The sequence below is a fragment of the Acomys minous genome (assembly GCF_964271855.1).
Source record: "Acomys minous genome assembly, chromosome: 11".
Lineage (NCBI taxonomy): Eukaryota > Metazoa > Chordata > Mammalia > Rodentia > Muridae > Acomys > Acomys minous.
In genome coordinates, this window is record NC_140492.1 from 115,200,560 (window position 1) to 115,227,363 (window position 26,804).

The following is a 26,804-nucleotide window of genomic DNA, read 5'->3' on the forward strand; positions in this document are numbered from 1 at the left end:
CACAGTGATCCCTAAACAGTGCTCATGGTTTCATCAGTCCACAGTGATCCCTAAACAGTGCTCATGGTTTCATCAGTCCACAGTGATCGCTAAACGGTGCTCATGGTTTCATCAGTTCACAGTAATCCCTAAACAGTGCTCATGGTTTCATCAGTTCACAGTGATCGCTAAACGGTGCTCATGGTTTCATCAGTTCACAGTGATCCCTAAACTGTGCTCATGGTTTCATCAGATCACAGTGATCCCTAAATAGTGCTCATGATTTCAAATTCTTAAATATTTACCCAGCTAGCTGTACTGTTTTTGTTTGAGCTGAAGTCAGAAATATTGTGCAGTAACTTAAATTAATTTTTAAAATACTATAAATAAGAATTTAAAGTTTTAAATGTGGTGACATTTTTGCTTTACCTTGTTCTGGTGTTAGGTAGAGGGACATTCAAATTAAAAAAATTTTATTGTATTAGATTTGATCATTTATAATTCCATGTATGTATAAACTGTCTTCAAGTTAATCTAATCTAGCCCTCTTTCTTCTCCCTTACTACACCTGTTACCCACCATCTTCCCTCAAATCACTTTCCTACATTATATATCTATCTATCTATCTATCTATCTATCTATCTATCTATCTATCATCTATCTATCATCTATCTATCTATCTATCTATCATCTATCATCTATCTATCATCCATCATCTATCTATCTATCATCTATCATCTATCTATCTATCATCTATCATCTATCTATCTATCTATCTATCTATCTATCTATTATCTATCTATCTATCATCTATCATCTATCTATCTATCTATCTATCTATCTATCTATCTATCTATCTATCTATCATCTATCTATCTATTATCTATCTATCTATCTATCTATCTATCTATCTATCTATCTATCATCTATCTATCTATCTATCTATCTATCTATCATCTATCTATCTATCATCTCTATCTTTCATATCTATCATCTATCTATCATCATCATCATCATCATCATCATCATCATCATCATCATCATCTATCTAGATGTACTGAGCTTAACCAGGATCATTTAACCTTAAGTTCCTTACTGGATAGACAACTGAAGACAATGGAATTCTGTGGCCAAGAATTCCAATAGTAGCCAATAGTTCATCAGCGAAGCACAGAGCCCCATGAGTCTACGCCCAGTCTATGATTGACAGAGAGACCCACTGTGATACAGGCCCATTGCATGTAGCCACAGATGCTGTGAGGTCGTGACTTGACTGTCTGGGCCATGCTTGGAAGTCAGTCATTCACAGCCCTTCCCTTGTCTTCCAGATGGTACATTCTTTCCAGAACCTCTTCTGTGCTCTCTGTGGCAACCATGAGCCTAATAAGGAAATGTATACATGCCTTGCTTATGCCTGAACATAAAATCTACACGTAGTCTTAGCATCTTGCGCAGCCATATACCTCTAAGTGTTGAACTACTATTCATTGCAAAGAAAAGTTTCTCCAATTAAGGGTAGGATTAAAGTTTGTTTAAGGGTATAAGAATGAACATACCAAAGACTGCTTAATGGCATGGCAACTTAACAATAATAAGTTAAACACTAGGGCCCAAGACCTCATCCATTGGCTTTTAATAACATTTAAAATAGTAAACGCAATTTCTTTCTTGTGGTACAGTGCACACATAAAATTAGAGAGTGGCTTGCCTACCCTTAACTGCTGTGCCACTATTGCACCAGTGGACAAATTTTGGCTGGCTCTTTAGTATCATTGTTTATAATGTTCACAGCTAAGTAAGACCTTTAATGCCTTCCCACCTCCATTGTATGTGGATCCCAGTGTCAAATCAAGTTTACAACAAATCAGATTTGAATCTGGAATTCACATACGAGGAAACACATGCGCTTATATTTCTGGAACTGGGCTATTCTGTGCAGAGTTTTTTCCAGTTTCATCCATTAACTTGAAATTTTTGCAACTTCATTTTTGTTACTGTTGAATAAAATTTCATTGTGTACATCTTACATATCTTATTTTCATCATCAATCTGCCAGTTACTGGGCACATAGGCACACCTAGCATTATAACTGGAACAGCAATACACATGGTTTAGCTAATATCTCTGTGGAAAATTAAAAAAAATATTTTGGGTATAGTTAAGCTAAATAAATAATAGCTCTATTTCTAATTTTTGAGGAAACTCAACATTGACTTCCAACGTTTTTTTTTGTACCAGTTTACATGAACAAATAGTGCATGATGTTTCCTCTTTCCTCACTGGGCAGGATGCTTTGCACTCACAGAGTTCCACCTTCTGCAGCCTCCTGTGTGCTTGAATTACAGCCATGCACAACTAGACCAAGCTGGGTTTTTTTTATTATAGCTTTTCTGACCAGAGTTACATGTGATCTCCAATACTTTTAGTTTTCATTTCTCTGATACCTAATAATGTTGAATACTTAAAGGCCTTTCTTTTTTATTTATTTTTAAAGTATATTTTATTAATTTATTCATATTACATCTCAATGGTTATCCCATCCCTTGTATCCTCCCACTCCTCCCTCCCTCCCATTTTCCCTTCCTCTTGTTTCTCCTTTTGAGAATTTTCTGTTCAGATCCATGGCTCACTTTGTTTGTTTGCTGTGTTTTGTCAGTGTTTAACGTGGTTTAGTTTCTGTGTATGTGTGTACTCTAGTGATACATACACACATTTCTAGCCGTCCAGGAACTCACTACATAGATCAGGACAGCCTCAAACTCACAGAGATCTACCTGCATTTACTTTCCAAATGCTGGAATTGGAGGCATTTACCACAATATTCTGTTTAGTATTCTATATATTAGTTATTTATTCTCTGTCAGATACATATCTAACAAAGATTTCATCCTATTTTGTGGGCTGCCTTTTCATTCAGTTAAACATACTCTTGCATTCTGCATGTTGATGGTATACAGTTTTCCCAGGCCACACACTGAAGATGGTGCCTTCTCCAGGATGGACCTTTGATGTCTTTGTCGAAACCATCAGTTGGAGGTTAATGAGCTTCTATAGGAATCTCTGTTCTATTTTCTTCCTTCTAGTTTTGTGTTAGTACCATGTTGTTTTTATTACTATGGCTCTGTAGTATAAGTGGCAATCAGGTATGGTGTTCCCTCTTCCAAAATCATGTTTAATGTTATTTTTCTATCGTTAGTATTTTGTGTCTCCAAGTAAATTTTAAGCTTTCCCCACTCCTCTCCCCCCCCCCCTTGTCTACAAATATGGCCCTGGGATTGGGATTGCATTGAATTTGAAAATGACTTTTGGTAGGATGGCCACTTTTATATTAACTTTTCAGATCCATGAGCAAGAGAGGGATTTTTTTATATTCTAGTACTTACCTCAATTTGTTGTTGTTGTTGTTGCTCATTTCATGAAATGTTCACAAGCAATCCTTGTTGGGTGTCTTTGGTTAGGTTTATTCTCGAGGATTTTATGCTTTTTGTTCTTATTTCTGTTGTGAATGAGATTGCATCATTGAAGTTTCTGATTTATCTTTTTAGAATTACATATAAGATCAATTTCCATATTTTAAGTTCATTTTCATGCTTTTATTTATTCTTTGAGGAATATATATATATATATATAATATATATAATGTATTGAGATCATAATTGCCTCACTAGTTCCTCCAACTCCTCCTACAACCAACACCATGTTATCCTCCCAACCTCATATTCTCTTTTAATTTTTGTGTTATTTAATTGATTTAATTAGTGATTCCCTATGAACACGGGGCTGCTGGACAGTCCAGGGGAGCACAATGGCCCTACTTTTATCAACCACGCTCATAAAGAAAATGGACTCGACTCCCCTAACACCTAAAACCTTTTCAGAGAACTTTACCTAAGGGGTAGGGGCTAGTTTAGCCCCTCCCTCATCAATGGTGGAGTGATGACTGGCTTGATCTTCTGAAGGTCTTGGGCAAGCATAGGTAGGTATTGTGTTTATGGGTTCAATGCTGCTTTTATGTCCAGAATATAGTTTGACCATGTATTCCTGCCCTTATAGTTTTTACAATTTTCTGAGCCCCTTTGTCTGACTGTGAATTCTGTTCCATGAATCTTGGGCTTAATGCTCTAGATGTCCTGTCCTGTGGAGCACTCCACACACACTGATTGTCCTGTCCTGTGTACCACTCCACACACACACTGATTGTCCTGTACTGTGGAACACTCCACACACACACTGATTGTCCTGTACTGTGGAGCACTCCACACACACACTGATTGTCCTGTCCTGTGGAGCACTCCACACACACTGATTGTCCTGTACTGTGTAGCACTCCACACACACTGATTGATTGTCCTGTACTGTGGAACACTCCACACACACTGATTGTCCTGTCCTGTGGAGCACTCCACACACACTGATTGTCCTGTACTGTGTAGCACTCCACACACACTGATTGATTGTCCTGTACTGTGGAACACTCCACACACACTGATTGTCCTGTCCTGTGGAGCATTCCACACACACTGATTGTCCTGTACTGTGGAGCACTCCACACACACTGATTGTTCTCACATTGACAGGCTGTGAACCTCTGCTGTCCCCGCTGAAAAAAGAAGTGTCTCCGATGAGAACAGAAAATGTGCTAATCCATATGTATTTAGAACGCAGTTTACACCATATCCACTTAGCAAAATAATGGATGTAGATTCTCTTCCAGGTCTTCTGAGTTTGGCAATATGGATTAGTGCCTAGATTTATAGTATCTGGCAAGATTTTCCACTGTGGAGTAGGGCATAATTCCAACAAGAAAACATTGGGTAATCCCCATAATATTCACCCTGATGTTTATACATGTGGGCATGTCTTCCTTGTCTGACCAGTCATAGCTGTAGCTCACAAACTTCTTCCCCACCGGCCTGTCTAGCACCTTCTAGTCCTGTGGTTCACCATCAAGGATTATCTTCTAAGTCAATATCAGTTTATACTCTATACGGTCCATGACCAAATTGGGTAGTATATTCAGTAATAGGGTCTTACTCTCACGTTATAGTAAGCAACACAGACACTGGCAGTAGCCTATATGATGTTGCAGGTCTCTCGGGCATCCTGATTAGCTACTGGAGGGGAGATGTCTCACAACCTATGACATTTAGGAGGAGAATTATCCCCCACAAAATGAGACTTCATTTGTAGACTCCAGTATGAAAGTTTTTAAAAATAATGGGATTTCATATTTTTCCAAACATCCTAGGCATTAGTTACCCCTCACCAACGCCCTTGCTCCTTCCTACCCTTCCATCTGCTTAAATCTCACCCCATTATTTACATCACACTCCATTTATATCACAAATATATAGAATCTGAATGTAAAAAATTTGCCATAGAAGAGGACAGAAAATGATTGATGAACTAAAGGAAACAATAATGGAAATATATAGAACATATCCATAAATTTGGGGCAATAAACATTCAATTTCAGACAACTATTTTTTCTTTTTTTTTTACATTTTTATTAAATATTTTTACATATACATTTATATTATTGCACATATATACAGTAAACTATCTATAGCAAGAAGAACCATGAAATAGTCAGGAATTATATATATGTTACATTCATAGTGTTTTGGCTATTTGTATGTAGTAGCCATGAAGAAAACATCTTTCCTATTTTGGGGAATCTAAAATTCTGAATGTAAATCAATATCTATCATATTTCATCATTAACAACTTAAAACATCTATCTAGACCCAAAACATCTTAACCCTTAAACATCTAAATCTTAATTGTAAAACTAAACTATCTAATCTTCAACCCCATCAGAGACCTGAAGAGGAATAAAATTAGTTACCTGAGTATGCAGGGAGTGCAGGTTAGCAGCTTCCCAAATGAGACAATGACAAAGACAGTTTGCTACCAGAACAGTCAGCCAAAACTATAATTTGGAGCATTTTCTTCAGCCTTCTGGCCCAATATATCTGACAGACATATTTGTGAGGCAGAACTATTGAGGACTTGCTTAGCCTGTCTTGGCAGTTTGGCTGTCAACTCTGCCTGCATCCAAGCTTGGCCTTTTTAAGGCAGAACTCTGTCTGTGGTAGAAATGAGGACATTTTGCCCAGTGTCTTGTTTGCCACATTGGAAGCCATCTCCATAAGACTCATCATCCTCTTTGAGGTAGGCTTGGTATTGCCAGGAGTTAACCTGTCTCATTGTCAATGAATCTTTAGAGTAATAAAAACACATTTAAATGCCATATTCTGTATGTCTCTGAGTTTTCTGAAAACCTTATCTAACTATTTTACCTTATCTATCTATAGAATCATATCTATCTGTTACACCTACAATGTATATTCTTGTGATAAAAATAGACTAGTAATTGATATGACTATGATTTGATCAACTAAAAATTACCTTGTCTAACTTACCAATCCTAAACATCCTACAATAACACTTTCAAAGGTTACTATCTACTTATTAAAAAATAGGTGGTTCTTATTGATGAGTTATAATTTAATTTTATATTTAAAGATTTTTATGTTATCTTCTAATTTAAAAAATCTTATTAAGACTCCATTTGTATAAATGGATGCTAATTTATTCTTTTTCAAAGTCACCTTTGTACTAGTAGACTAAGTGATAGCATCAGGAGCGACACAGAGAATTGGTCACCTCACTGAAATGTTTCAGGAAATCAGGGCATATGTATGGGTAATGAGTTTATTCACACTCAGTTTTGGCCATTACTCAAGAAGCCAAGCTGAGAGCTGCCAGGTGGCCACCTGTGCCCTATATACCACAGGTGTTCATGTCTTCAGAGCAGTTCTTCTGTTAAAGATCTGGGTCAACAGTGCTCCCCCACACCCCGATGTGAACCCACATACAATATCAGCCAAATGTTGACATTTATTTTGTCTTTGAACATTTTTAATCTCATCCTTTAAGTAGAAGATATTTATATTTTTATACTTCATGTAGGCTTAGACATTATTAGTCGTACTCAAGACAGATGACAGGTGGATTCCAGAAGTTCATCTATGTCCTTGACTATTTCTTTCTCTGTACTTCACCTATCATCTGTGCTTTCATGAAAAAATATACATTCTGCTATCACATTATCTGCTATATTCCTCATGTGCAAAAAGCCAAAAATAAATTGATTTGTATTTTGCTATAAACATATTTTAGAATGATCTTCAATCCTGGCCTCTCTAAATCCTTCACTTGCTTGATAGGAACAGCATAGTATCTTTGTTGGGATTTCTGAGAGATGTAAGGAACAATTCTATCTCTCCTACCATTTAGTTTATCTGGTGATCTCCTCATACAATCTGTCAAACACAAAATATGTCTTGTGGTGCATACTTCAGCCTGTTGTGTCATGTAGCTCTTGCTGAACTAAACAGCCTGCATTAAGGCTAAGAAAGCAATCTGATTTCAGTGATTTAAGTTATCAGACAACTGACATAAATGGGCTAGATGCAAGAGGATACTTTGGTTTGACCTAAGAGAATAATAGGAATTATTAGATATCTCTTATGTCTGTCTTTAGACAATATATTTAGCGCAAGACACTAAAATCAAGTTACTAATTTAAAAATGACTCTTGGCACGTGATCTCTGTGTGTAACGTTTCATTCTTCATTTTACAAAAAAAAAAAAATCTATCAGAATCAGGTTGTCACTCTTTTGCTTACATTGATTATTTAAGAAAAAATTTTAAAAATTAATAGGATAGATCTGGGTAGGGGTTTAAAGTTTATGGCCTGTATTGTCCTTGGCTGATGCCTTAGTTTGAGCGGGACCCCTGGGCCCAAATCTGCCTATCATAATGTTCTACTTGTAGGTTTCTAGGACCCTCTGGATCCTTCTACTTTGCCATTCCCCCATGACCATGTCCCCTGGAGGGGGAGACCTGGTGGCACTCAGAGGAAGGACAGCAGGTTACCATGAAGAGACTTGAGACCCTATGAGCATATACAGGGGGAGGTAATCCCCCTCAGGAACAGTCATAGGGGAGGGGAATAAGGGGAAAATGGGAGGTAGGGAAGAATGGGAGGACACAAGGGATGGGATAACCATTGAGATGTAACAAGAATAAATTAATAAAAAATTTTTTTAAAAAATTAAAGGATAAGAACCATGGTTATTGAGATTTCCTGAGTCTGGCTTCCCTGTTTTAGATAGTGACAATCCCACAGACTTCTTCACTCCCAAGCTCTTACACTCTCTTTCCTCCCTCTTCTGTGATCATGAGCCTTAGGTGCAGTTCTGTTGTAGATACATCTACTGGGACTGGGCATCCAGTGACCTCTTGTCCTCTGCATTTTGACCAACTGTGGCTTTCTGTAGTGTTTTGTCAACACACAGTAGATTTCCTTTCATCCTCTCTATATAAAAAAGACATTGATAATGTAAGTCATTGATCTAACTGTTGTTGTAAATACTTTATTTGCATTTAGTTCTTAAGTCTACAAATGTTAGATCAAATGTTTATCCCGATGGATTGTTTAAATCAGTTATTCTTTCTTTAGGTTTGAGTTCTGAAGTAAATAATGGATTTTATTTTTAATTACATAATATAGTTTGTTGTTGTTGTTGTTGTTGGGGTGTGCATATGTGTATGGTTGTGTACAGGCTATGACATACATGTGGAGGTCAATACCACTATTAAGAGTCAATTCTTCATTCAACTGCAGGTTTTGCAGATCAAAGTCAGGTTATCAGGTTTACGGGCCAATGCTTCTACCACTGTGTCTTTTCTCTCATACAGTTTCTATGTTCAGGATCTAAAATTAAGGATCTTCATGGCTAGCAGACTCTTACCTTTTGACAAGGTGTGCTCCCATGGCGAGTAGGAAGGCTTTCTTGATTGTTCCCTTTGTTTCAATATCCAGGACAAAACATTTTTCTACATGTCAGAACACTATTATCTTCTGAGGATTTAGACCCTGAACCTGCAAAGTTATGAGAACATCTAGGAAGCAAATATAGGGAAATGAGGATGGAAACAGCTATAAAGAATCTTGCTTTTACAAGGAGTCTACTAGAAATGATTCAATTTTACCTATTTTCATAATTATACATTTTTATAAAGATCTGGGTCACAGGTAATTTGATTAATATTTTTCTTATCAGCAAGTAGGATGCTAGTGAGTCAAAGACAAATTTGCTCTCCTGTGCTGTTGAAATTGAGTTTGATTCTTTGCCTTCGGTTAAACATTTCTGCTTACCTCAAATAACTTTGAATTGTGTATGAACATGATTCATAATTTACATTTTCAACAGACTAAATATGTCATAGTGATAGATGAGAAAAATATGTCTTTTTTTGCTTGAGTCCCATTTTGATTATGTGGCCCCAGTTGAACTTTGTGAATAATATCATAAACCAATGAACCATTTGTTCATCTCTATTGACATGATGTAATTTTCACTCCAAGCTTTATTCTAAAAAACATAAAGGTAGCAATTCATTACCTTTAAAACTGTGGAATTTTTAAGATTATAAAATGATGCTAGAAGGCATTTAAAGGTGCTATTTTTATTGAGAGTTTTTTTAACTGTCATAGTATAATCATACTCACTCTCGCATTTTCTATGTACATATTTGCATCTTGTAAACATTGTTGGCATTCTAAGTTGTGCTATAGACAATTTTTCCTATTTTTCCTTTGCCTAGCTGTTTTCATTCTGATGGTTTTAAATGTAGGTGACTATTGTTAGTGCTTTGCTACTGTTAACATAATTTGACCATGAAAGCATATATTTTAATTGTTTACTGGGCCTTACCAATTATATACGGATGCTGGGAATTTCTGATAGTTATAAAACCCAATTTGTATCTCTCTCTCTCTCTCTCTCTCTCTCTCTCTCTCTCTCTCTCTCTCTCTCTCTCTCTCTCTCTGTCTCTCTCAGCTGATCGCTTATTGAGAGTCCATCTGCCATTTTTCTTAAGTGATAGAGTGATGACTGATAGAGGACCACTGGGTCTTGGCGATAAATGACCCAGTCACATCCAAGTACCTGTCCCTTGTCCTGTTTTCCTTCTAATCATCTTATTTATGTACCCAAATGCCTTCTTGATATTTCAGTTAGACAAGCTATGAGGAATTTGATCTCAGAATGTTAAAAAATAAAATACTCTTCTTTTTTCTTTGTATTTTGTTCTGTGTCCCTGCATTGAGAGCGGGCGTTACTATCTGTAATACATCGCATGTGGAAACCTGGAGGCTACAGGGGATTTCTTCCTCTTGTGCGTGTTCCGCATCCAGTTTATTACTGAACACCATCTTATTTATCTCTGAAATTGCTTTTTGTATTTTCTGCCACAATTACAGATCACTATTTTCACTAGCCTGAGTAATTTCAGCAGTGTTTTCGTGCTCTGGATTTTTCTCATTATCTCTTTGCACAATTGAGGTAATTCCTTTTGCCCTGGGTTTATAAATCAATTTGTGAAGACGAGTCTGAACGGTGTTTGTTTTCCTCTGTCTTGCGTTACTGAGCAATATGTTTACTCTCCTTCTGGTGAACGTTATCTCCTTTCCCAACCCTCCCTCCCTTGCTCTTTCTCTGTCACCCTTTTTCTCTCCCTCTCTCCCTCCCTTCTTTTCTTGTTTTGTTCTGAGTTATTATTTTTTTTTAATTCTGGTCTTCTACATGATGTAAAAAATGTAAAACTTTCTCACTCTGGAAAGAATTAGTTCTGAGATGACATAGCAAATTGCAAACTGCTCTCAATGGCACAGTGCAGATGTGTAATAGGTGACATGGTGCTGGGACTATGCTCAGTGTAACCAATTAGAATACGCATTTGGTGTTATGGTTGCATCTTGGCTATAGTATGGAACTAAATTATATAGTTCTAGCATTTGGCAAAATTGCTCAAATTCTTTTATAACACACACAAAAAGATGTTTTCTGATTTTCCCACAAATTTAAAGGCTCAGATAAAGAAGTATTAATACGATGAAAAGGAAATATTCCTTATTTGCAAGAGGCAGATGGCACGGGAAGAGGATAAGTACAGCAGACAGCAATTATACCTCTTTACGGCCAAGGCTAAAATAAGACCCAAGAGGGCTAACAGGAGAGTAGGGAGGATTTTCCACACTCTCAGGAGATACAGGGAAGGAAGTGTTCCTGGAGGAACTGGGATTGCTTGATGGAACAGTCAGGGCAGGGCCTGCAGAGTCGCTTTCCCTGACTAGAAGCTTCATTTCATATGCTAAAGCATTACAAACTTCATGTGGCTTAACAATTAAATGTTGGTGCAAAATATGACTCATGAGCACTGATTATTGTCTCATTTTTTTAGCTTTTTCTGACCCGTGGTTATGTCATTTCAACACTGAGACTCTGTTCCTGCATATTCAGTGTTTTCCTGTTGCTGTGGAAGAAGTCTACTAAAAAAAAGTTCCTAAATTTAGTAAAAAGCTACTTTGTTCAAAATCAACTTTATATATATGTATATCTATATATAACAGTTTTGTTAAATAAGAATTTTTTAAATAAATATATAATTAAGGTTTTAAATGGATATATAATTTTAAATAGATATATAATTAAGGTTTTGGCAATTCCAATTCAAAGCTGTTGTCTTCTCCTTTTGGGAAATGTATATTTATATAAAATTCCTCAAATATATGTATGTATACTTAAACCAATTAAATTATTCTAGGCTGGTTTTAATAAAGGTGATAAAGTAGATGTTTATACAGTAAATTTAAATAGCTAAAAATTAAGACAAAGCTATTCATAAAGACAAGATATTACCTTTAAATGAAAAAAATATTTTATTTTTATCTGAAAGAATCAGCACCGCTTAGCACTCAATGGAATCATGGCTATAGTGAATTTTTCTGAGCATATTTTATATTACTACAATTATGTGACAGTAGAAGACAAGTAGATTCTCTCCCCTCATCCTTCATAGTGACAAACAGCCTATTATTTCTCATCGAAAATACATTATTCGCTTGAATTGCAAAGTAGATAAGCCTTCTCTTATTAATTCTAATAAATAGATTTCAATGATCTTATACATTTTGATGAATAATTTGACAGTCACCGTGGCTTTTGCATTTTAACTTAGAATACTTCAGAAAGAAAAATAAACTTTTAAAATTAGGTTTTGACTTTAAGGACTTAGAGAAGCCAAATGTGTCCTCCCCCTTTTTATAGTACATTTTCCTGACAGGCGGGAAAAATATCGATGTAAGAAAATAAATAGATACCTCTAAAGTACTGTGAGATTCATCTGCGTAGATCAGTTACGTTTATGCTTCTTATAACAAAGGCCAAGTATATACTGCAACAGGTGCACTCTCACATACGTTCACACACAGAGACAAAAGCATAGCATACACATCCACATTCGACACTACTGCACTGGCACATTTTACACACACACACACACACACACACACACACACACACACACACACACACGGTGAAGGTGAAGGCGGTGAAGGGTTCCAGTCCCTGAGTTCTACAATCCTGGTTCTGTGACGGGCTTTCACTTTCGACTTCTACTTCTTCCCATGTAACAGGAACAAGCGCTGCAGTTGGAGAGTTGGGTAGCTTTGTGAGCATCCTGTCCGTGTTTTTATTATCGTGAGTGGAAATACTTAACCTTTCAGAAAACATTAATCACTGTGGGAAGTGTGTTACGCCTCACTTAAGATTCACAGTCCTAAGACACTGAGGTAGGTGGGCAGACTCAAAGCTTATTCTTCCTAGGTATGAGTGAAGTTATGGACAGAGTCCATTTACCCGAGCTGTAGATATTTTGGGTTTTTTTTTTTTTGCTACAATTGAGAATTATCCTTCCTCCCAGAGGCAGAAAGTGCCCTGAAGAACACCAAGAGTAGCCCGATATTTGCCTCTTGGAGACAGCCATGGAATCTACAACTACACTGAAGGATAGAACAAGCCTTCAAAGTTTTCCTTCCTTTCTAAATTTCCATTCATTGACTTCTTTAAAGGAATACAGTGCATTTTGAGGGATAAAGTATTAGAACTTCACTTTAAAAAAGTCTTACTATTAGATTAGAAATGAGTACTCTAAAACCTCACTAGTATTTCTGAATATTACCTTTCTTAAATGACAAGGTTCCATATTAGGGTCCGTTAATTTTAAAATATTAAACCTGTGCTGTAGGAGGACACATAAGCCAATATCTCGGAGAAAACACGCGACTGTTGCTTACCTCTGCTCCTTCCTTTCCTGTGGGTCTTTTATTTCAGTCATGTGAGCATCAGCCTCACTCACATGGCTTCTTTCAGCCACGTGCTCATTCAACTCAGCTTGCCTAGTATCACATGGTACCTTTCTGCCCCAAAGTTCCATTGTCTGCCTTTAATTTTCTTGACCTCTTATTAATGAAAGTGTCTGATGACAACTATCCTCCTGGTTTTAAGAAAACTCCTATTTACATGGGAAAGAGATAGAAAGGAGGCACAGTTCTTGGTGCCTCCTTGGGTGGTATTCAACCCTTCCTGAGGGTTCTGCCTACCTAGCCTCAGGGCCTCCACAGAGCTCTACCTCCTCGTCCTAATGCACTGGGGTTAGAGCTGCAATATATGGACTTAGAAGGGAGGCAAACTCTGACTTGTGGAATTTCTTGTAAAAGGTAGCTAAGCCAGTACATTTTGTTGATGGAAAAAGAAAAGTTATAAAATCCTGAGCAGATTTGGGAACACAGTCTAGAGTTAGAAACTTTTTAGGATGCCTTTTTTTACTGCGCAGTGGTGAAATATTGTTCTGTAGTTACTCTGATCTATGTGATGCAAAATGCTTTCCAAATATTCCCATTTAAAATTCATCTTATTTTAAATCTACTACCCAAGAGACTGAACCTTTCTGTGTAGTTTCCTCTTAAAAATTCTGACATTTTTTTGGGGGAAGTAATTATTTTTTCTCATTAAGGCACTAGTTTATTGAACAAAATATACATATATCTTCACTCTGTTAGGTGGAAAAGAAATTTGCTTTAAGCCTCTAACCCTGTGGACACTGAGCCATGATAGTTCATGAAATTACTTCTTTTTTCATTAATTTATTCATTTAATCGTGTTGCAACCAAATTGAGGCCTTCGTAGTCTCATCCCTTACACACCGTCTTTCCATCTCCCCTTCTCTTCTCTGAGAAGGGGGGCCCCGACTCCTACGGGTACTAACACACCCTGGCACATCAATTCACAACGCGACTAAGAGCCATCCTCTTCTACTGAAGCCAGGCATGTCAGCCAAACTAGGCAAAAGAGATCTAAAGGCAGGTAACAAACAGAAACATCCCCTACTCGGATTAGATTATTAGCGGCTCCACATGACGACCAAGCTGCACATCTGCTACATATGTGTAGGGGCTCTCTGTCCAGCCCATGCATGCTCCTTGGTTGGTGGTTCAGTCTCTGTGCGCCCCCATGGGCCCAGGTTAGTTTACTCCTTAGATTTTCTTGTGGTGTCCTTGACCCCTCCAGCTCCTTCAATCCTTTCTCCCACTCTTCAACAAGACTCTTCAAGCTCCGCCTATCGTTTGGCTGTGGGTCTCTGCATCTGTTTCCATCAACTGCCGGATGAAGCTTTACAGAGGACAGCTTTGCTAGGCTCCTGTCTGCAGTCATAGCAGAGTATCACGAATAATGTCAAGGGTTCGTTTCTCTTCTATGGGGTGGGTCTCAAGTTGGGCCATTCATTGGTCTGCCTTGGAACATAATTTTTAAGAATATTTTTGTAGTTAAAATTATATACTTAGAGTCATTGAAACTTTTGTCTGTTATGAGTCTTGAAGTTAAAGTATTTTTCTCTTTAGAAAATTAGTAAGCAATTTAAAAAATTCTTCTTTTAACTCTTACTCTACATAAATACACCTGACGAAAGAAAATACAGAGGTGGAAGCTAGAATCAGGGCTGTGTTTAGCCTTAAACATGACAGTGATTTGTGAATTTGAATGCTGGGTGGAAGCCCAGATAATAATGATAGTAACCTTTTGGACGCCTCCATTTAGAGCTTGTCAGAAATACTGAATTCTATTGAGTTTAAATGGTGCCAAGTCAATAGGAGTAGGTCCAAATTTCAATTTTTAGAGTAAAAATTTGGCAAAGCTTTGTGTCTGTTAAAGGGATAGCCTGTTAGCTCAAGTTGATAATGGATCTTGAGTCTTAAAGATCTGTGAGGTTATGTTGTCAAAACAGTATCAGTGGAGAGCCACTTCTTTTTTTAAATTAATTCAAGGTAGTCTGTAAAGCTGAAATATCTACACTGTCATAAATCTACAGAGAAGCATATAATGCCTAAAACATCCTGCAAACATAAATCACATTCAAAACACATAAAGTACCTCTGGACAACAACATTATGCTAATTGAACTTTCTACAACTTGATTGGCAGTTTGATTGGCATATTTATTAACACAAAGATCGGTTTAGTACACATTATTAGTACCAGGGTTAATTTACCCATTTTCTTTTTGTCTCACCTTATTTTTATCCAAATCATGTTCTCACGGATCAGAGGCACTAAGTGTCCAAGATGGTAAACATGGTTCTCTCCAACTAAGAAGACTCCATTTTACTGGAGACATTGGTTGCATAACTCAGACATGTGAGGATAGTGAATCATGAAATTTTCATGTGAGATGACAGAAGAAAATGAATGTGTAGGCTCAGAGAAGGCAAAGGAGAGGAGGCTTGAAACGCACGTCATGGCCAGATTCTGAAGTCTTACCAAGTTAGATTTAGAATTAATGTTTATCTCAAATCAACAACAGTATAAATGCTAGTCTGTTTGTGCTTTAGCAAACTTTAGTTATAGGATGGAGGGAAAATCTAGAAATATTAGATAATTTGGGATGTTTAAAAAACACTGAAGAGACAGATGAAAACTACTTGAAATAAGTAACTTGCAATTCAAGAATTTTTGCAGAAGGAAATGAATAGGATTTAGTTACCTAGGGTAGGCAAAGGCACTGAGTCAGTCTACTGTGGCCTTCAGAAAAGGCTACATTGAACATCGATGAATATAATGCTACTCAGAAGGTAGGTACAAGAGGGGTATGGAGTGTGAGAAACATTGATGAAGATTTAGACAGCTACAGGCTGACTTATTGTGGAAGTGAATTTAAGACTGTTTAGTAGAGATAGGTCCTATGTGCTTACTGGACTCTAAGTAACTCCCAAGTTTCTGAGTGTGTAGCCTTTCAAGTTCAGTGAACGTAATATCCACTATAATGGCTATTATATCCATTATATCTGTAATATCCATGTATTTTCAACTTTAGAAAATATAGAATGAGTTTAAGGACAAAGAATAACAATGATCAAAGTATTGTGAGTAATACTTTATAGCAAACCAGAAGGTTGTATTGAATATACAGGAAAACTAATATATAAATAGCTTTTCAACATGTTTGAGATGTACTAATAGTAGTTCAACTGGAGAGGAATATATACTGGATGATTTTTTTTATTGAGGAAAGATTTGGGATGTCTTAATAGTGATGAGGGTATGACAGAGTCAAAGCAAGAAGAGAGGTAGTGATTAATGAATGGATCAGAGTCACTGAGATTAGAGGGAGAAATGAAAACAAAATAATGTCAGAGGAAAAAAAATCACAGTCCACTGTAAAGCTGTGTAAAGGACATTCTTTCTCAGTAAAATTTGCTCAGTTATGTTCTTGTGACTGAGCTCAGAGGCTTGGCATGGTGGATTCTGGTAAACAAGACAAAAGTAAATGTTTGAAAAGAAAACTTATAATATCATATTTGAATCACAGAATTATAATATAGAATTGTAAAAATGACATATATTTGAAGAAGTGTAAAATTGTACCTAGGTTAATTGAAAGTATTGATAAGATAATGATGAGCATGTATTAACACGAGGTAAAATAGTTATTATTTAGAATATCATTTCATGAATATGAAAGGATAGATAAACTCCGTTATTAACTTTTTGAAATGCAATTAGCTGAAACAAACTATAGGAAAGGAAAACTGGTCAGAAAATACATTTCTAAGATGACTTATCTTAAGTAATGCTTTATTTATTTCATCAACAGCTTTGAGCACAAATTATTTCCAGAAGAATTTACAGTTATGAATTTTAGTAATAATAAAGTATTAATAATGGGTCTGAAAAATATTAATGGGTCTGACAGCTCAAATGGTTGGAAAAGATTCATACTATAAGACGAAGACTTCTGGAAAAAATGGAAAGATACACTGTGTGCTCTTGTGTCTTCTAAGAGTTCAAAATGCAGTCCGTGTGAAGAAAAGAATAATCCTATAAAAAAGAAAAGAACATGTTCCAGTGACTCAAGTGAGTCCTGTAAAACAATATACATCCACTTCTGCCAACTCGTCAGGTGGGATGACAAGGTGATATAATTCACTCTCAGGTCTGGAAGGAGTCCAAGTTGTGCAGCCGACATACTGCCTTTTACCAAGAGATCAGATCTGACTCAACTGTATCTTGGGTTGCTAACAATTTTTTCCAGTCCCCTGTGTAATTTTTCAGGTTTGTTTTCCTTTTAGGCTGAGAGAACAGCTCTGGTATGACTTTCTTCCTTCTTGGGGCTCATTAAAAGACAAATCGTGTGGTTTCTCTGCTGCTAAGATTTGTAGTTCTGCTTTTTTGGCCTCTTACCAAAATTCATTATTCAGTGATTTCTTACAGGCGGCAGATGCCAAGACAGTGAAGCAGCACTGCTTATCTTCCAGAGAAGATCTGACACAAACCCACTCAAATAAATGAGTATTCTGCACTTGATAGGCTCATCTGCCAGAAAAACAGGAGTGTGTGCCAATGTACAATGCCTCTGATGGCCACTGCACAGAGAATTATGAAGCAATATTTTCAGTTCCACAGTCCTGTCCAGAAGTCCATTTTCACCGTCTTCTCACTCTGGAATTTACATCTCTACCAGACTGATAATAATAAGTGTAGGCTATGGATGCTAAGATCACTGTGCCATTTGTCTAAGCATTGGCTCTATACTGTGTTTATTCTAGAAAAAAATGTTTTCTTTATTAAAATCTTATGTTGTGACACCAAGAGATACAAAAGATAAGATGAGCATATATATATATATATATATATATATATATATATATATATATATATATATATAAACTGTGAGAAGAAAGATAAGATATATATATATATCTTAATAAAAGTTAGATTCCAGGATATAAAATGATCATTTCCTTGTATGGTCATTTAGCAGTTTTCCCTTCTGAGAAATCTTGGTGTCACTTTTTTATTTATTTTATTTAATTAATTTATTCAGATTACATCTCAATTGTTATCCCATCCCTTGTATCCTCCCATTCCTCCCTCCCTCCCGCTCCCCTGCCCTATGTCTGTGACCTAGGGGGACATCCTCCCCTACTATAGGCTATGAGGTCACATCTTGGTAGCTTACTTATTCTTTCTCTGAATGCCACCAGCTTGGCTTCACTTTAAAAGGAAGTATAGTATTGCATTTTACGAGTATATGTGGAGGTAGTGTGTGTGTGTGTGTGTGTGTGTGTGTGTGTGTGTGTGTGTGTGTGTAGGCACAGAAGCTGTTCATACCTGTCTGAAGTTTTTTTTACTTCTTTGGTCTCTACTTTATTTTACTGAGGCAGGATCTTTCCCTGAACTCAGAACTTACTCATTCATTCTGGCTTGTCTAACCAACCAGCATGTTTTGATTTCTTGCCTCTGTCTCTGGAGTGCTGAGACTAAGGAGCCAGTACAGCCCAGTTTTCACTTCTAAAACCTGGTCCTCATCCTTGCAGGATAAGTGCTTTATCCACTCAGCCATCTATGCAGCCCAATTATGGAATTTTTGTAATGGAAATACATTTGCATTTGTCTGTCTTCTGTTCCTATGACAGAGTATTTGAATCTAGGTAATTTACGTAGAAAAGAGATTTATCTGTGATCACGTCTGGAGGATAAAGAGCCTGGAACTGGTCATTTGTTCAGAGGCAAAAAGAATGTGGTGATGTGCAAGGGGAGAGGGAAAGCCTGGTGATGTGCAAGGGGAGAGGGAAAGCCTGAGGACTCTGGGCCACTCTCTCACAGTCTCCTGTTCTGTCACTCATCCAGTGCCACAAGGGCTAATTTTGTGGCGCTTACGTCTATCTCAGGAAACCTAATACTTACCCTCAAGAAAGATATTAAACCATTTAATAAGAGTGGTAGATCAAAACCTAATGATTTTTCAACGGGCCACATCTCTTTAAGAATCCCCAATAAGGCCATTTCATTCCCTCTCGATGTCATTGTGAAGGTAGCTGGAACCATGCTGCTGCTCGCAGCTCGAAGTGGAGAGATGAAGATGCCATGTTCCCGTGGGAGCGTCTAAGTTATTACAAAGCTACTAATATGCACAGGAGTGAATACAGCAGAGACGTGAGTGCACGCAGACTAAAGTTACGACTGAGGCTGTCTGTGAACGTAATGTTTCTGAGATGAATTCTTTCTCTAACTCCCCTGCAAGAAAATATTACCAAAATATTTGAAACGCATTCAGAAGATCTATTTAATATTAACAAAAGAGTGCTGCTGTTGTTACTAGTGTGGTTTTCACCCGTTTTCTACATGAGCACACACAGGCACTTAATATCTGGTTATAATTTTTACTGCTGTTAACGAGAAAATAAAGACAGGACAAGGCATTTTATCATTTAAAATGTATAAATCTTTATTTTATTGCAAGCTTCCAAGATTAGCTTTCCGGATGTGTTTCAGAAGATAATTTAATTTAAAAAGTAGCCCAGTTTAGATTGTATGTTAAATCTCTATGCGATAAGTGTTACTCTGCCTTCATCAGAGAGATTCCACTTACAGCTGTCTGTTACTTTCCAATTTAGCCAACTGCTCTAACTAACTGCATTTCTACAGGAATAAACCAGTTAACATTATTTTTTTTGCTGGCACATTCATTTATAATTTTCTCAGTATGTAAGATACTTTGTGGAGTAAACTAAGGACATGGCAGTTATGTCTGTCCTTTTTTTTTTTTCTTTTTTTCTTTTTAAATTGTCTGGTGTGTTGGAAAGATATTCTGTGATGTAGCATAGTCCTTGTGAATATTAAAAAGATACAGCCAGTTAGCCACATCTGTGCCTTATGCATCCACAAATTTAACTGTGAGGAGAAAGATAATATGAATATATTTGGTACAATGAAAAGTCCTCCTGTACCGAACATGTGTAAACATTTTCCTTAAATAATACAACTGAACAACTATTTATATAGCATTTATGTTTTATTAGCCATTGTATAGCATTGAGAATTGATTTGTGGTGTAAATAGAAGTGACCAGGGTGCAAGCGAAATCTACAGTGGTTTGTACAAGGACAAGAAGCAGCTACAGATTTGGCATGGTAGATCACACTATACTAACAGTAAGTAACATACATTCGATGAGGCGTGGATACCGATGGATAACATTTTCTCTGTTTCCTAAATAGATTTGGTTACCCTACTTTAAGTGTAACACTTTTAAGAATATATAATAGCATATAATTTAAACATTTCCATATCAAATATGGCATATCAAATTATGCTCAGTTATCAGGTGCTGTTGATTTGAAATTTCCAGGAATTTTAAATGAGTATTAGAATTGTTCTGTTCATGTTGATACCCAATGGTACTGACAGTAAATGCAAAGTAAGTGGGAGAAAGAATGTACACCGAGTTCAGTTCTGTATCCCAAACATTGAGCTTGACATTTTTCAAGCTTTACAATTTTGTAGCTTAAAATATAAACATTGCTATCACTGATTCCTGGTAAGATTTTTCAGTATATTCATATGTAATTTAAAATTTTTCCTGATGTTCTTTGAAACACATGGTGTTTTTTTTTTTCAGAGAAAATAATGATAATATTAAATCTGGTGAAGGAATTTTAAAAATATGTAGATACATGGAATTGAAATTTTATGTGAGAAGAAACTGTGACTAAAAATGACTGTTGTGCAGGAGCTTATGCCCCGCCCCACCCCGCCCCATCGTGCAGTGTCAGAAGTATCTGTGCTGTCCTGGATAATTCTAAAAAGAAGAATTTTCCTTTTCTTCTACTTTTCTTTAAACATGCTTTTCTGAATACATTGGGTTTTCCTCTCAATATTTTGGGCTTGCTTATTTTTCCTCTAAAGTTTCTCCCACTACCACATGGATGTTTCTCAGCCACTTCCAGGCAGCTTCCGTGCCTTGGCGTTTTGCTCTTAAATTCCAACAAAATTGTCTATGAGCTTTAAAAAAAAAGAAGAAGAAGAACAAAAGAAATGGCTGTTCTATTGTCCCATAGGAGGTGGTGAGCCATAGAGTAATAGCTGGGTAGTAGTCAAAGTGAAAAACTGTTTAAGGAATTGTTGATATCAAGTAAAACTGGAATAGATAAAAATGTATTTTTGGCTTTAAGTAAACATAATATCATCTTTGTTGAGCGTGCTCATTCCCTTTCTAAATCGTTAACATTAGGAATATTGACCTGCAATCTAAGTCGGTTCCCCAGCGGATTCTGTTCCTTCTAGACCAGGTGAACGCTAAGCTGGAAAGGGGAAAAGCTGCCGCTGATTCTACATTACGCAATCACTAGAAAAAAAATTGAAAAAAAAAAAAAGCAGTTTGGTTGTTTCCCCCACCGAGACATTTTGTTGAATATGTAAATGGTCACTGTTTTGTGTTTCCTGAAGTAATGTCACCAACTATAAAACAGTTTCATATGCAGCATTACCTGCAACGGCAGCTTGAACTTTTCCTCAAGCGTCTGAGCTCAGAAACCTCGAATAGTGCTGCGGTTCATCTTCAGTCGTATCTCATAGTTCAATGCAGATCTTTCTCATATTTTGTAATCCCTGTATATTTTCCTTAATGTTAATCAAAACTGTTAACAAAGAGATTTTTTTTAATCAGAGAAGGAGCTTCTCCCTCTTTCTCAAATTTACTAACTTTAGAGAAAAAAAACAAAAAACAAAAACTAAAATCGGTCGACAGAAATAGTAGACAAAACTTGCCACCAACATTAATGTCATCTAAAGTGTGTACTGTGTCTCATGCATTTTTAGATGTAATCTTGTTTATTATATACTTTCAGAGCAAAATGGCCAGCCTTATTTATTAAGCTATTTCTCCACCGGACACCTTTTCCATATCTCTGTTCCGTGCATAGAACTCACATCAGATCTGATGCTGGTGGCATCTTGGTTTGTCACATGGTTTGTAAACCATGACTTTATCTCTTGCCTACAGATATTCCACATGACCTATGACCTCGCCAGCGCAGTGGTGAGGATCTTCAACCTGATTGGCATGATGCTGCTGCTGTGTCACTGGGACGGCTGCCTTCAGTTCCTGGTCCCCCTGTTGCAGGACTTCCCACCAGATTGCTGGGTTTCTCTGAATGAAATGGTTGTAAGTACCTCTCGCCGTTTATTTTATGCATTTCCAACATTATACCCAAAACTTCAAAGTGTGTCTGGTAGGGTCTTCTGCTTCCTCTTCTGTAAATTCTTTCCCATGGAAATGAAATCCGATGAACCAGATTCTGTATGATTGAGCCTTATTCTTGTATTCCTGGGAATGTGTCTCCTCTGGCACCTATTTTTTTTTATGTTTTACTCTGAACACTGAGATATGCTTTATTTGAGTCATATAAACACACATGTATACCTGTCACACAATGTCCTTTCAAGTGTTTTTATGTTTATAAATTAGGTATGCAGGAAGCTCAAGGAAATCTTAGTACTTTTACTGTGTTTAGAACGAAGAAAACTTAATGAGAAAGATAAATGTCAATCTTCACTTTCCAGCCTATGTAAATATTTTTTAAATTTAAAATTTAATTTTATTCAGCCAAACATATTAACATAAAAATTTCAAGAGAATATGCGTTGATATGAGATGTCATACTCATTTGGTCCTGTCCTTCCTGTCATTGACATCTGGTGAAATGCTAGTCTCAGAGACCTTTCTTAAAATCCTTCTTAAACAATGGATCTATCAACTGAAATATACTTTATGGAAGTTCATATAGAACAATACAAGGAATTTTTCAATGGCTAGGGTCACTTTTCAAATCTGTGATGTTGCCTTTATACATCCCTTTGCTTATCCTTGAGGAAGCAAAATATACAGAAAGGACAGGATTGAGGACACTGTCTGGGAGAGGAAGCTGAGGCATTCGGTCCTCAGGCTATTGTGGGGTGTAGAAGAGAAAGATGAGCGCTACAGCGAGAGCTGACTAATCATTGGCACAAATGCAATACTGAACTTGTCAAATAATTATCATCTTAGGTTTCCCTAGTTATCTTCCAGAAAAAGTTGCAGTTGCCAAAACTGAAAAAGTAAAAGAACTCTTTTCAAGTTTGTATAAAAGGCGCGTAATTGTACAATTTTATTATGGGGCAATATAATATGTATTTAGTGGTAAGCACATTTTAGCAAGTACAATTTTAATGTATTTAGTACTTTTCTTTAAGCATGACTACATAAAATTGTGTACTTCATACAACTGTGTGTGTGTGTGTGTGTGTGTGTGTGTGTGAGAGAGAGAGAGAGAGAGAGAGAGAGAGAGAGAGAGAGAGAGAGAGAGAGAGAGAGGGAAGGAGAAATGAGAAATTCTGGGTATCTTTGTATGTTGTGTTGTGTTTAATATAGTTTTTTTTTAAACCTCAATGTTGTTTATCACCTCTTGTTATACAAAATAATTCTATGAAGTGGCAAGGCACTGCTTCGTCTCTTTTTGTTGATTTGGGTTTTTTTTCATAAAACTGGAATTTTTAGAAATTACATGAATCAGCTATTACACAGATATAATACACAGTCACAGATACAGTTAATATGTATCTGACTATACTATTTGTTGCAAACACACTTGAACATCTTTGAAACAAGATTATATAGAACAATTAAGAAAGATGATTAAAAAGAAGCCTTAACCACAACATCCCATTTACAACAGTGACTACTCTAAATTCAGTGTTTGATTAGATGTCCCTCGGATGAAAAATGGATAAAGAAACTGTGGTACATTTACACAATGGACTACTACTCAGCTATTAAAAAGAAGGAAACCTTGACATTTGCAGGCAAAATGATGGAACTAGAAATGATCATCTTGAGTGAGGTAACCAAGACCCAGAAAGATATGCATGTTGTATACTCACTTATAAGTGGATTTTTGCCACAAAATACAGGATAACTATGCTATAATACACAGACCTAAAGAAGCTAAATAACAAGGAGGACCCTAGATAGAATGCTTAACTCTCATTCCGAAGGACAAATAGAGTAGACACCAGAAACAGCTGAGGAGAAGGAGCAGGAAGGGAGCCTGCCATAGAGCAGCGGGGGATCCATGCAGATGCTGAGACACTCAGCCAAACTTCTTCGAGGTGGAGCACAGGGAGTCTTATGGAATAGTTGGGGAATAGACGGACCTGGAGGGGTCAGGAGCTCCACAAGGAGACCAATAGAGCCAACAAATCTGGACAGAGGACTGGGGTGGGGGTGCAATGCAGAGACTGATGTGCCAACCCAGGACCATGCATGGTGAGGACCTAGACCCTCTGCTGAGATGTAGTAGATAGGCAGCACAGTCTCCTTGTGGGTCCCATAATATGCAGAGTAGCGACTGCTTCTAACATGGGCTAATCACTTCCTCTGGGCCTAGGCGGCCTTGTCAGGCTACAGAGGAAGGGGATACAGGCAGTCCAGGTGACACTTGGTAGGCTGAGGTCAGGTGTTTGAGGAGGAAGGCCCCCATTCTGAGGACTAGGGGAGGGAGGGGCGGTGTCATGGGGGGACAGCGGAGCCAAGAGGCTATGAGGGAGGAGGCTACAATTGGGTTATAAATTGAGCAAATTAAAAAATTTAAAAAACTCAAAAGAAAGAAAGAAAAGAAGGAAGGCAGGAAGAAGGAAGGAAGGAAGGAAGAAGGAACATAGGAAAGAAGCAAGGAAGGAAGGAAGGAAGGAAGAAAGGAAGGAAGACAGAAAAGAAAAGCCAAACTGATCATTTTCTCTATTTGGAAAAAAAAAATCTACCTGAAAGTAAAAACAGGAAACTAGAAATCTAGTTGTATGTAAGACACATGAGCCTTTTGTAAGTATGCCATAATAAATATGCTGCTTTGATACTTTCTTTGGTACTGAGATAATGCATGTATGTCCTTAAATATTATTAAACACTGCCTACATATTAAAATTATGTATCCAAATTAACTCTATATCCTGATCTTTTATTTATATATTAGCTAGTTATTGAGCTAAACCTATGATTAGAAATTCCTACTAATGTTCTTGACTAGATATTTGAAGAAAGCAAAATTTTAATATATTTAGTACTTTTCTTTAAGTGTGACTACATAAAATTGTGTATGTCAGAGAGAGGGAGGGAGGGGCAGAGAGAGAGAGAGAGAGACAGAGAGAGAGGGAGAGACAGAGAGAGACAGAGACAGAGACAGAGGGAGAGAGAGACAGAGGGGGAGAGAGAGAGAGAGAGAGAGAGAGAGAGAGAGAGAGAGAGAGAGAGAGAAAGAGAGAGAGAGACAGACAGACAGAGAGACAGAGAGACAGAGAGACAGAGAGACAGAGAGACAGAGACAGAGAGAGAGACAGAGAGAGACAGAGAGAGACAGAGTCAGAGGGAAAGAGAGAGAGAGAGAGACAGAGAGACAGAGAGAGAGAGAGAGAGAGACAGAGAGAGAGACAGAGAGAGAGACAGAGAGAGACAGAGAGAACCATAGCCTTGCTATACCTTTGCTTACTGTGTTAGTAACTGCTTTGATATAATCATTGTTACATTAACATTTTCTAGTTTATATTTTGTTACATGAAAATATTCTTGATTTCTGTCAGCTAATATCTTTGCTCATAAATTTACACACTTTAAAGTAATTCTTTAAACATTCTGTTTAAAAAGTCACTAAGGGCTGGGCGTGGTGGCGCACGCCTTTAATCCCAGCACTCGGGAGGCAGAGGTGGGCGGATCGCTGTGAGTTCGAGGCCAGCCTGGTCTACAAAGTGAGTCCAGGACAGCCAAGGCTAACACAGAGAGACCCTGTCTCAAAAAAACAAAAAAAAAAAAATTAAAAAAAAAAATAAAAATAAAAAAAAATAAAAAGTCACTAAGTGAATTTAGTGAACTAGTAAATATAGAGTAGTTCTAATCCAGTGGCATGGTTAACTCTGGTAAGGGATCACATCCAAAGACTTAGATCTGTAACATCCAGCTGGAATAAAGACATGCCCTTAGCACACACCCTTAACCCTCCTGGCTGGAATACACACCCTTAATCCCCCTGGCTGGAATACACACCCTTAATCCCCCTGGCTGGAATATAAACACTTCATGACTTTAACCCTATACCTGCAGTTTAGTACACATCTTTAATCCCAAAGAATGACTTCCAATTGAGAGACAGACAAAGAAAGTGACAATCTGACAATCAGAGAAAGATTTGACAGAATGACTCAGAGATAGGATATGGCCAGCTCTCTTGAGACAAGAAAGAAAAGCTACTTAAGAGAAGGTCAGAGAGAAAGGAGTAGTTTCTGGAGACAGTACAGTAGAGTCTGGGAGTACAGTGCAGTGCAGTGCAGTGCAGTGCAGTGCAAATATCTTTGTGCTGCTCATTTCCTGGAGTCCAAGGCAGTTTTTGCAAGCAGAGCAATTCAGTGAGAAACCCAGAGAAGCCAGTTTGAGTCTGTCAGCTGAGTTGAACCAGCCAGCCAGAGTTGAGAAAGAGATGGAAAGAGTGAGCTTATTGAGCTGTAGAAAAGTGTTGGAAGCTGGAAACATTCTAGGTCTAGGTTCAAGA

The 26,804-nt window shown here is 37.3% G+C and overlaps 1 protein-coding gene across 1 annotated transcript in view; it reads left to right on the forward strand.

The window, feature by feature from the left end:
- The window catches only part of HCN1 (hyperpolarization activated cyclic nucleotide gated potassium channel 1), a 337,659-nt gene that overhangs the window by 179,871 nt on the left and 130,984 nt on the right, over positions 1 to 26,804 (forward strand). The window contains exon 3 of the mRNA XM_084801390.1: positions 22,235 to 22,396. Within this exon, the coding sequence (XP_084657516.1) occupies positions 22,235 to 22,396 (162 nt within the window). The remainder of the gene's footprint in view (positions 1 to 22,234; positions 22,397 to 26,804) is intronic.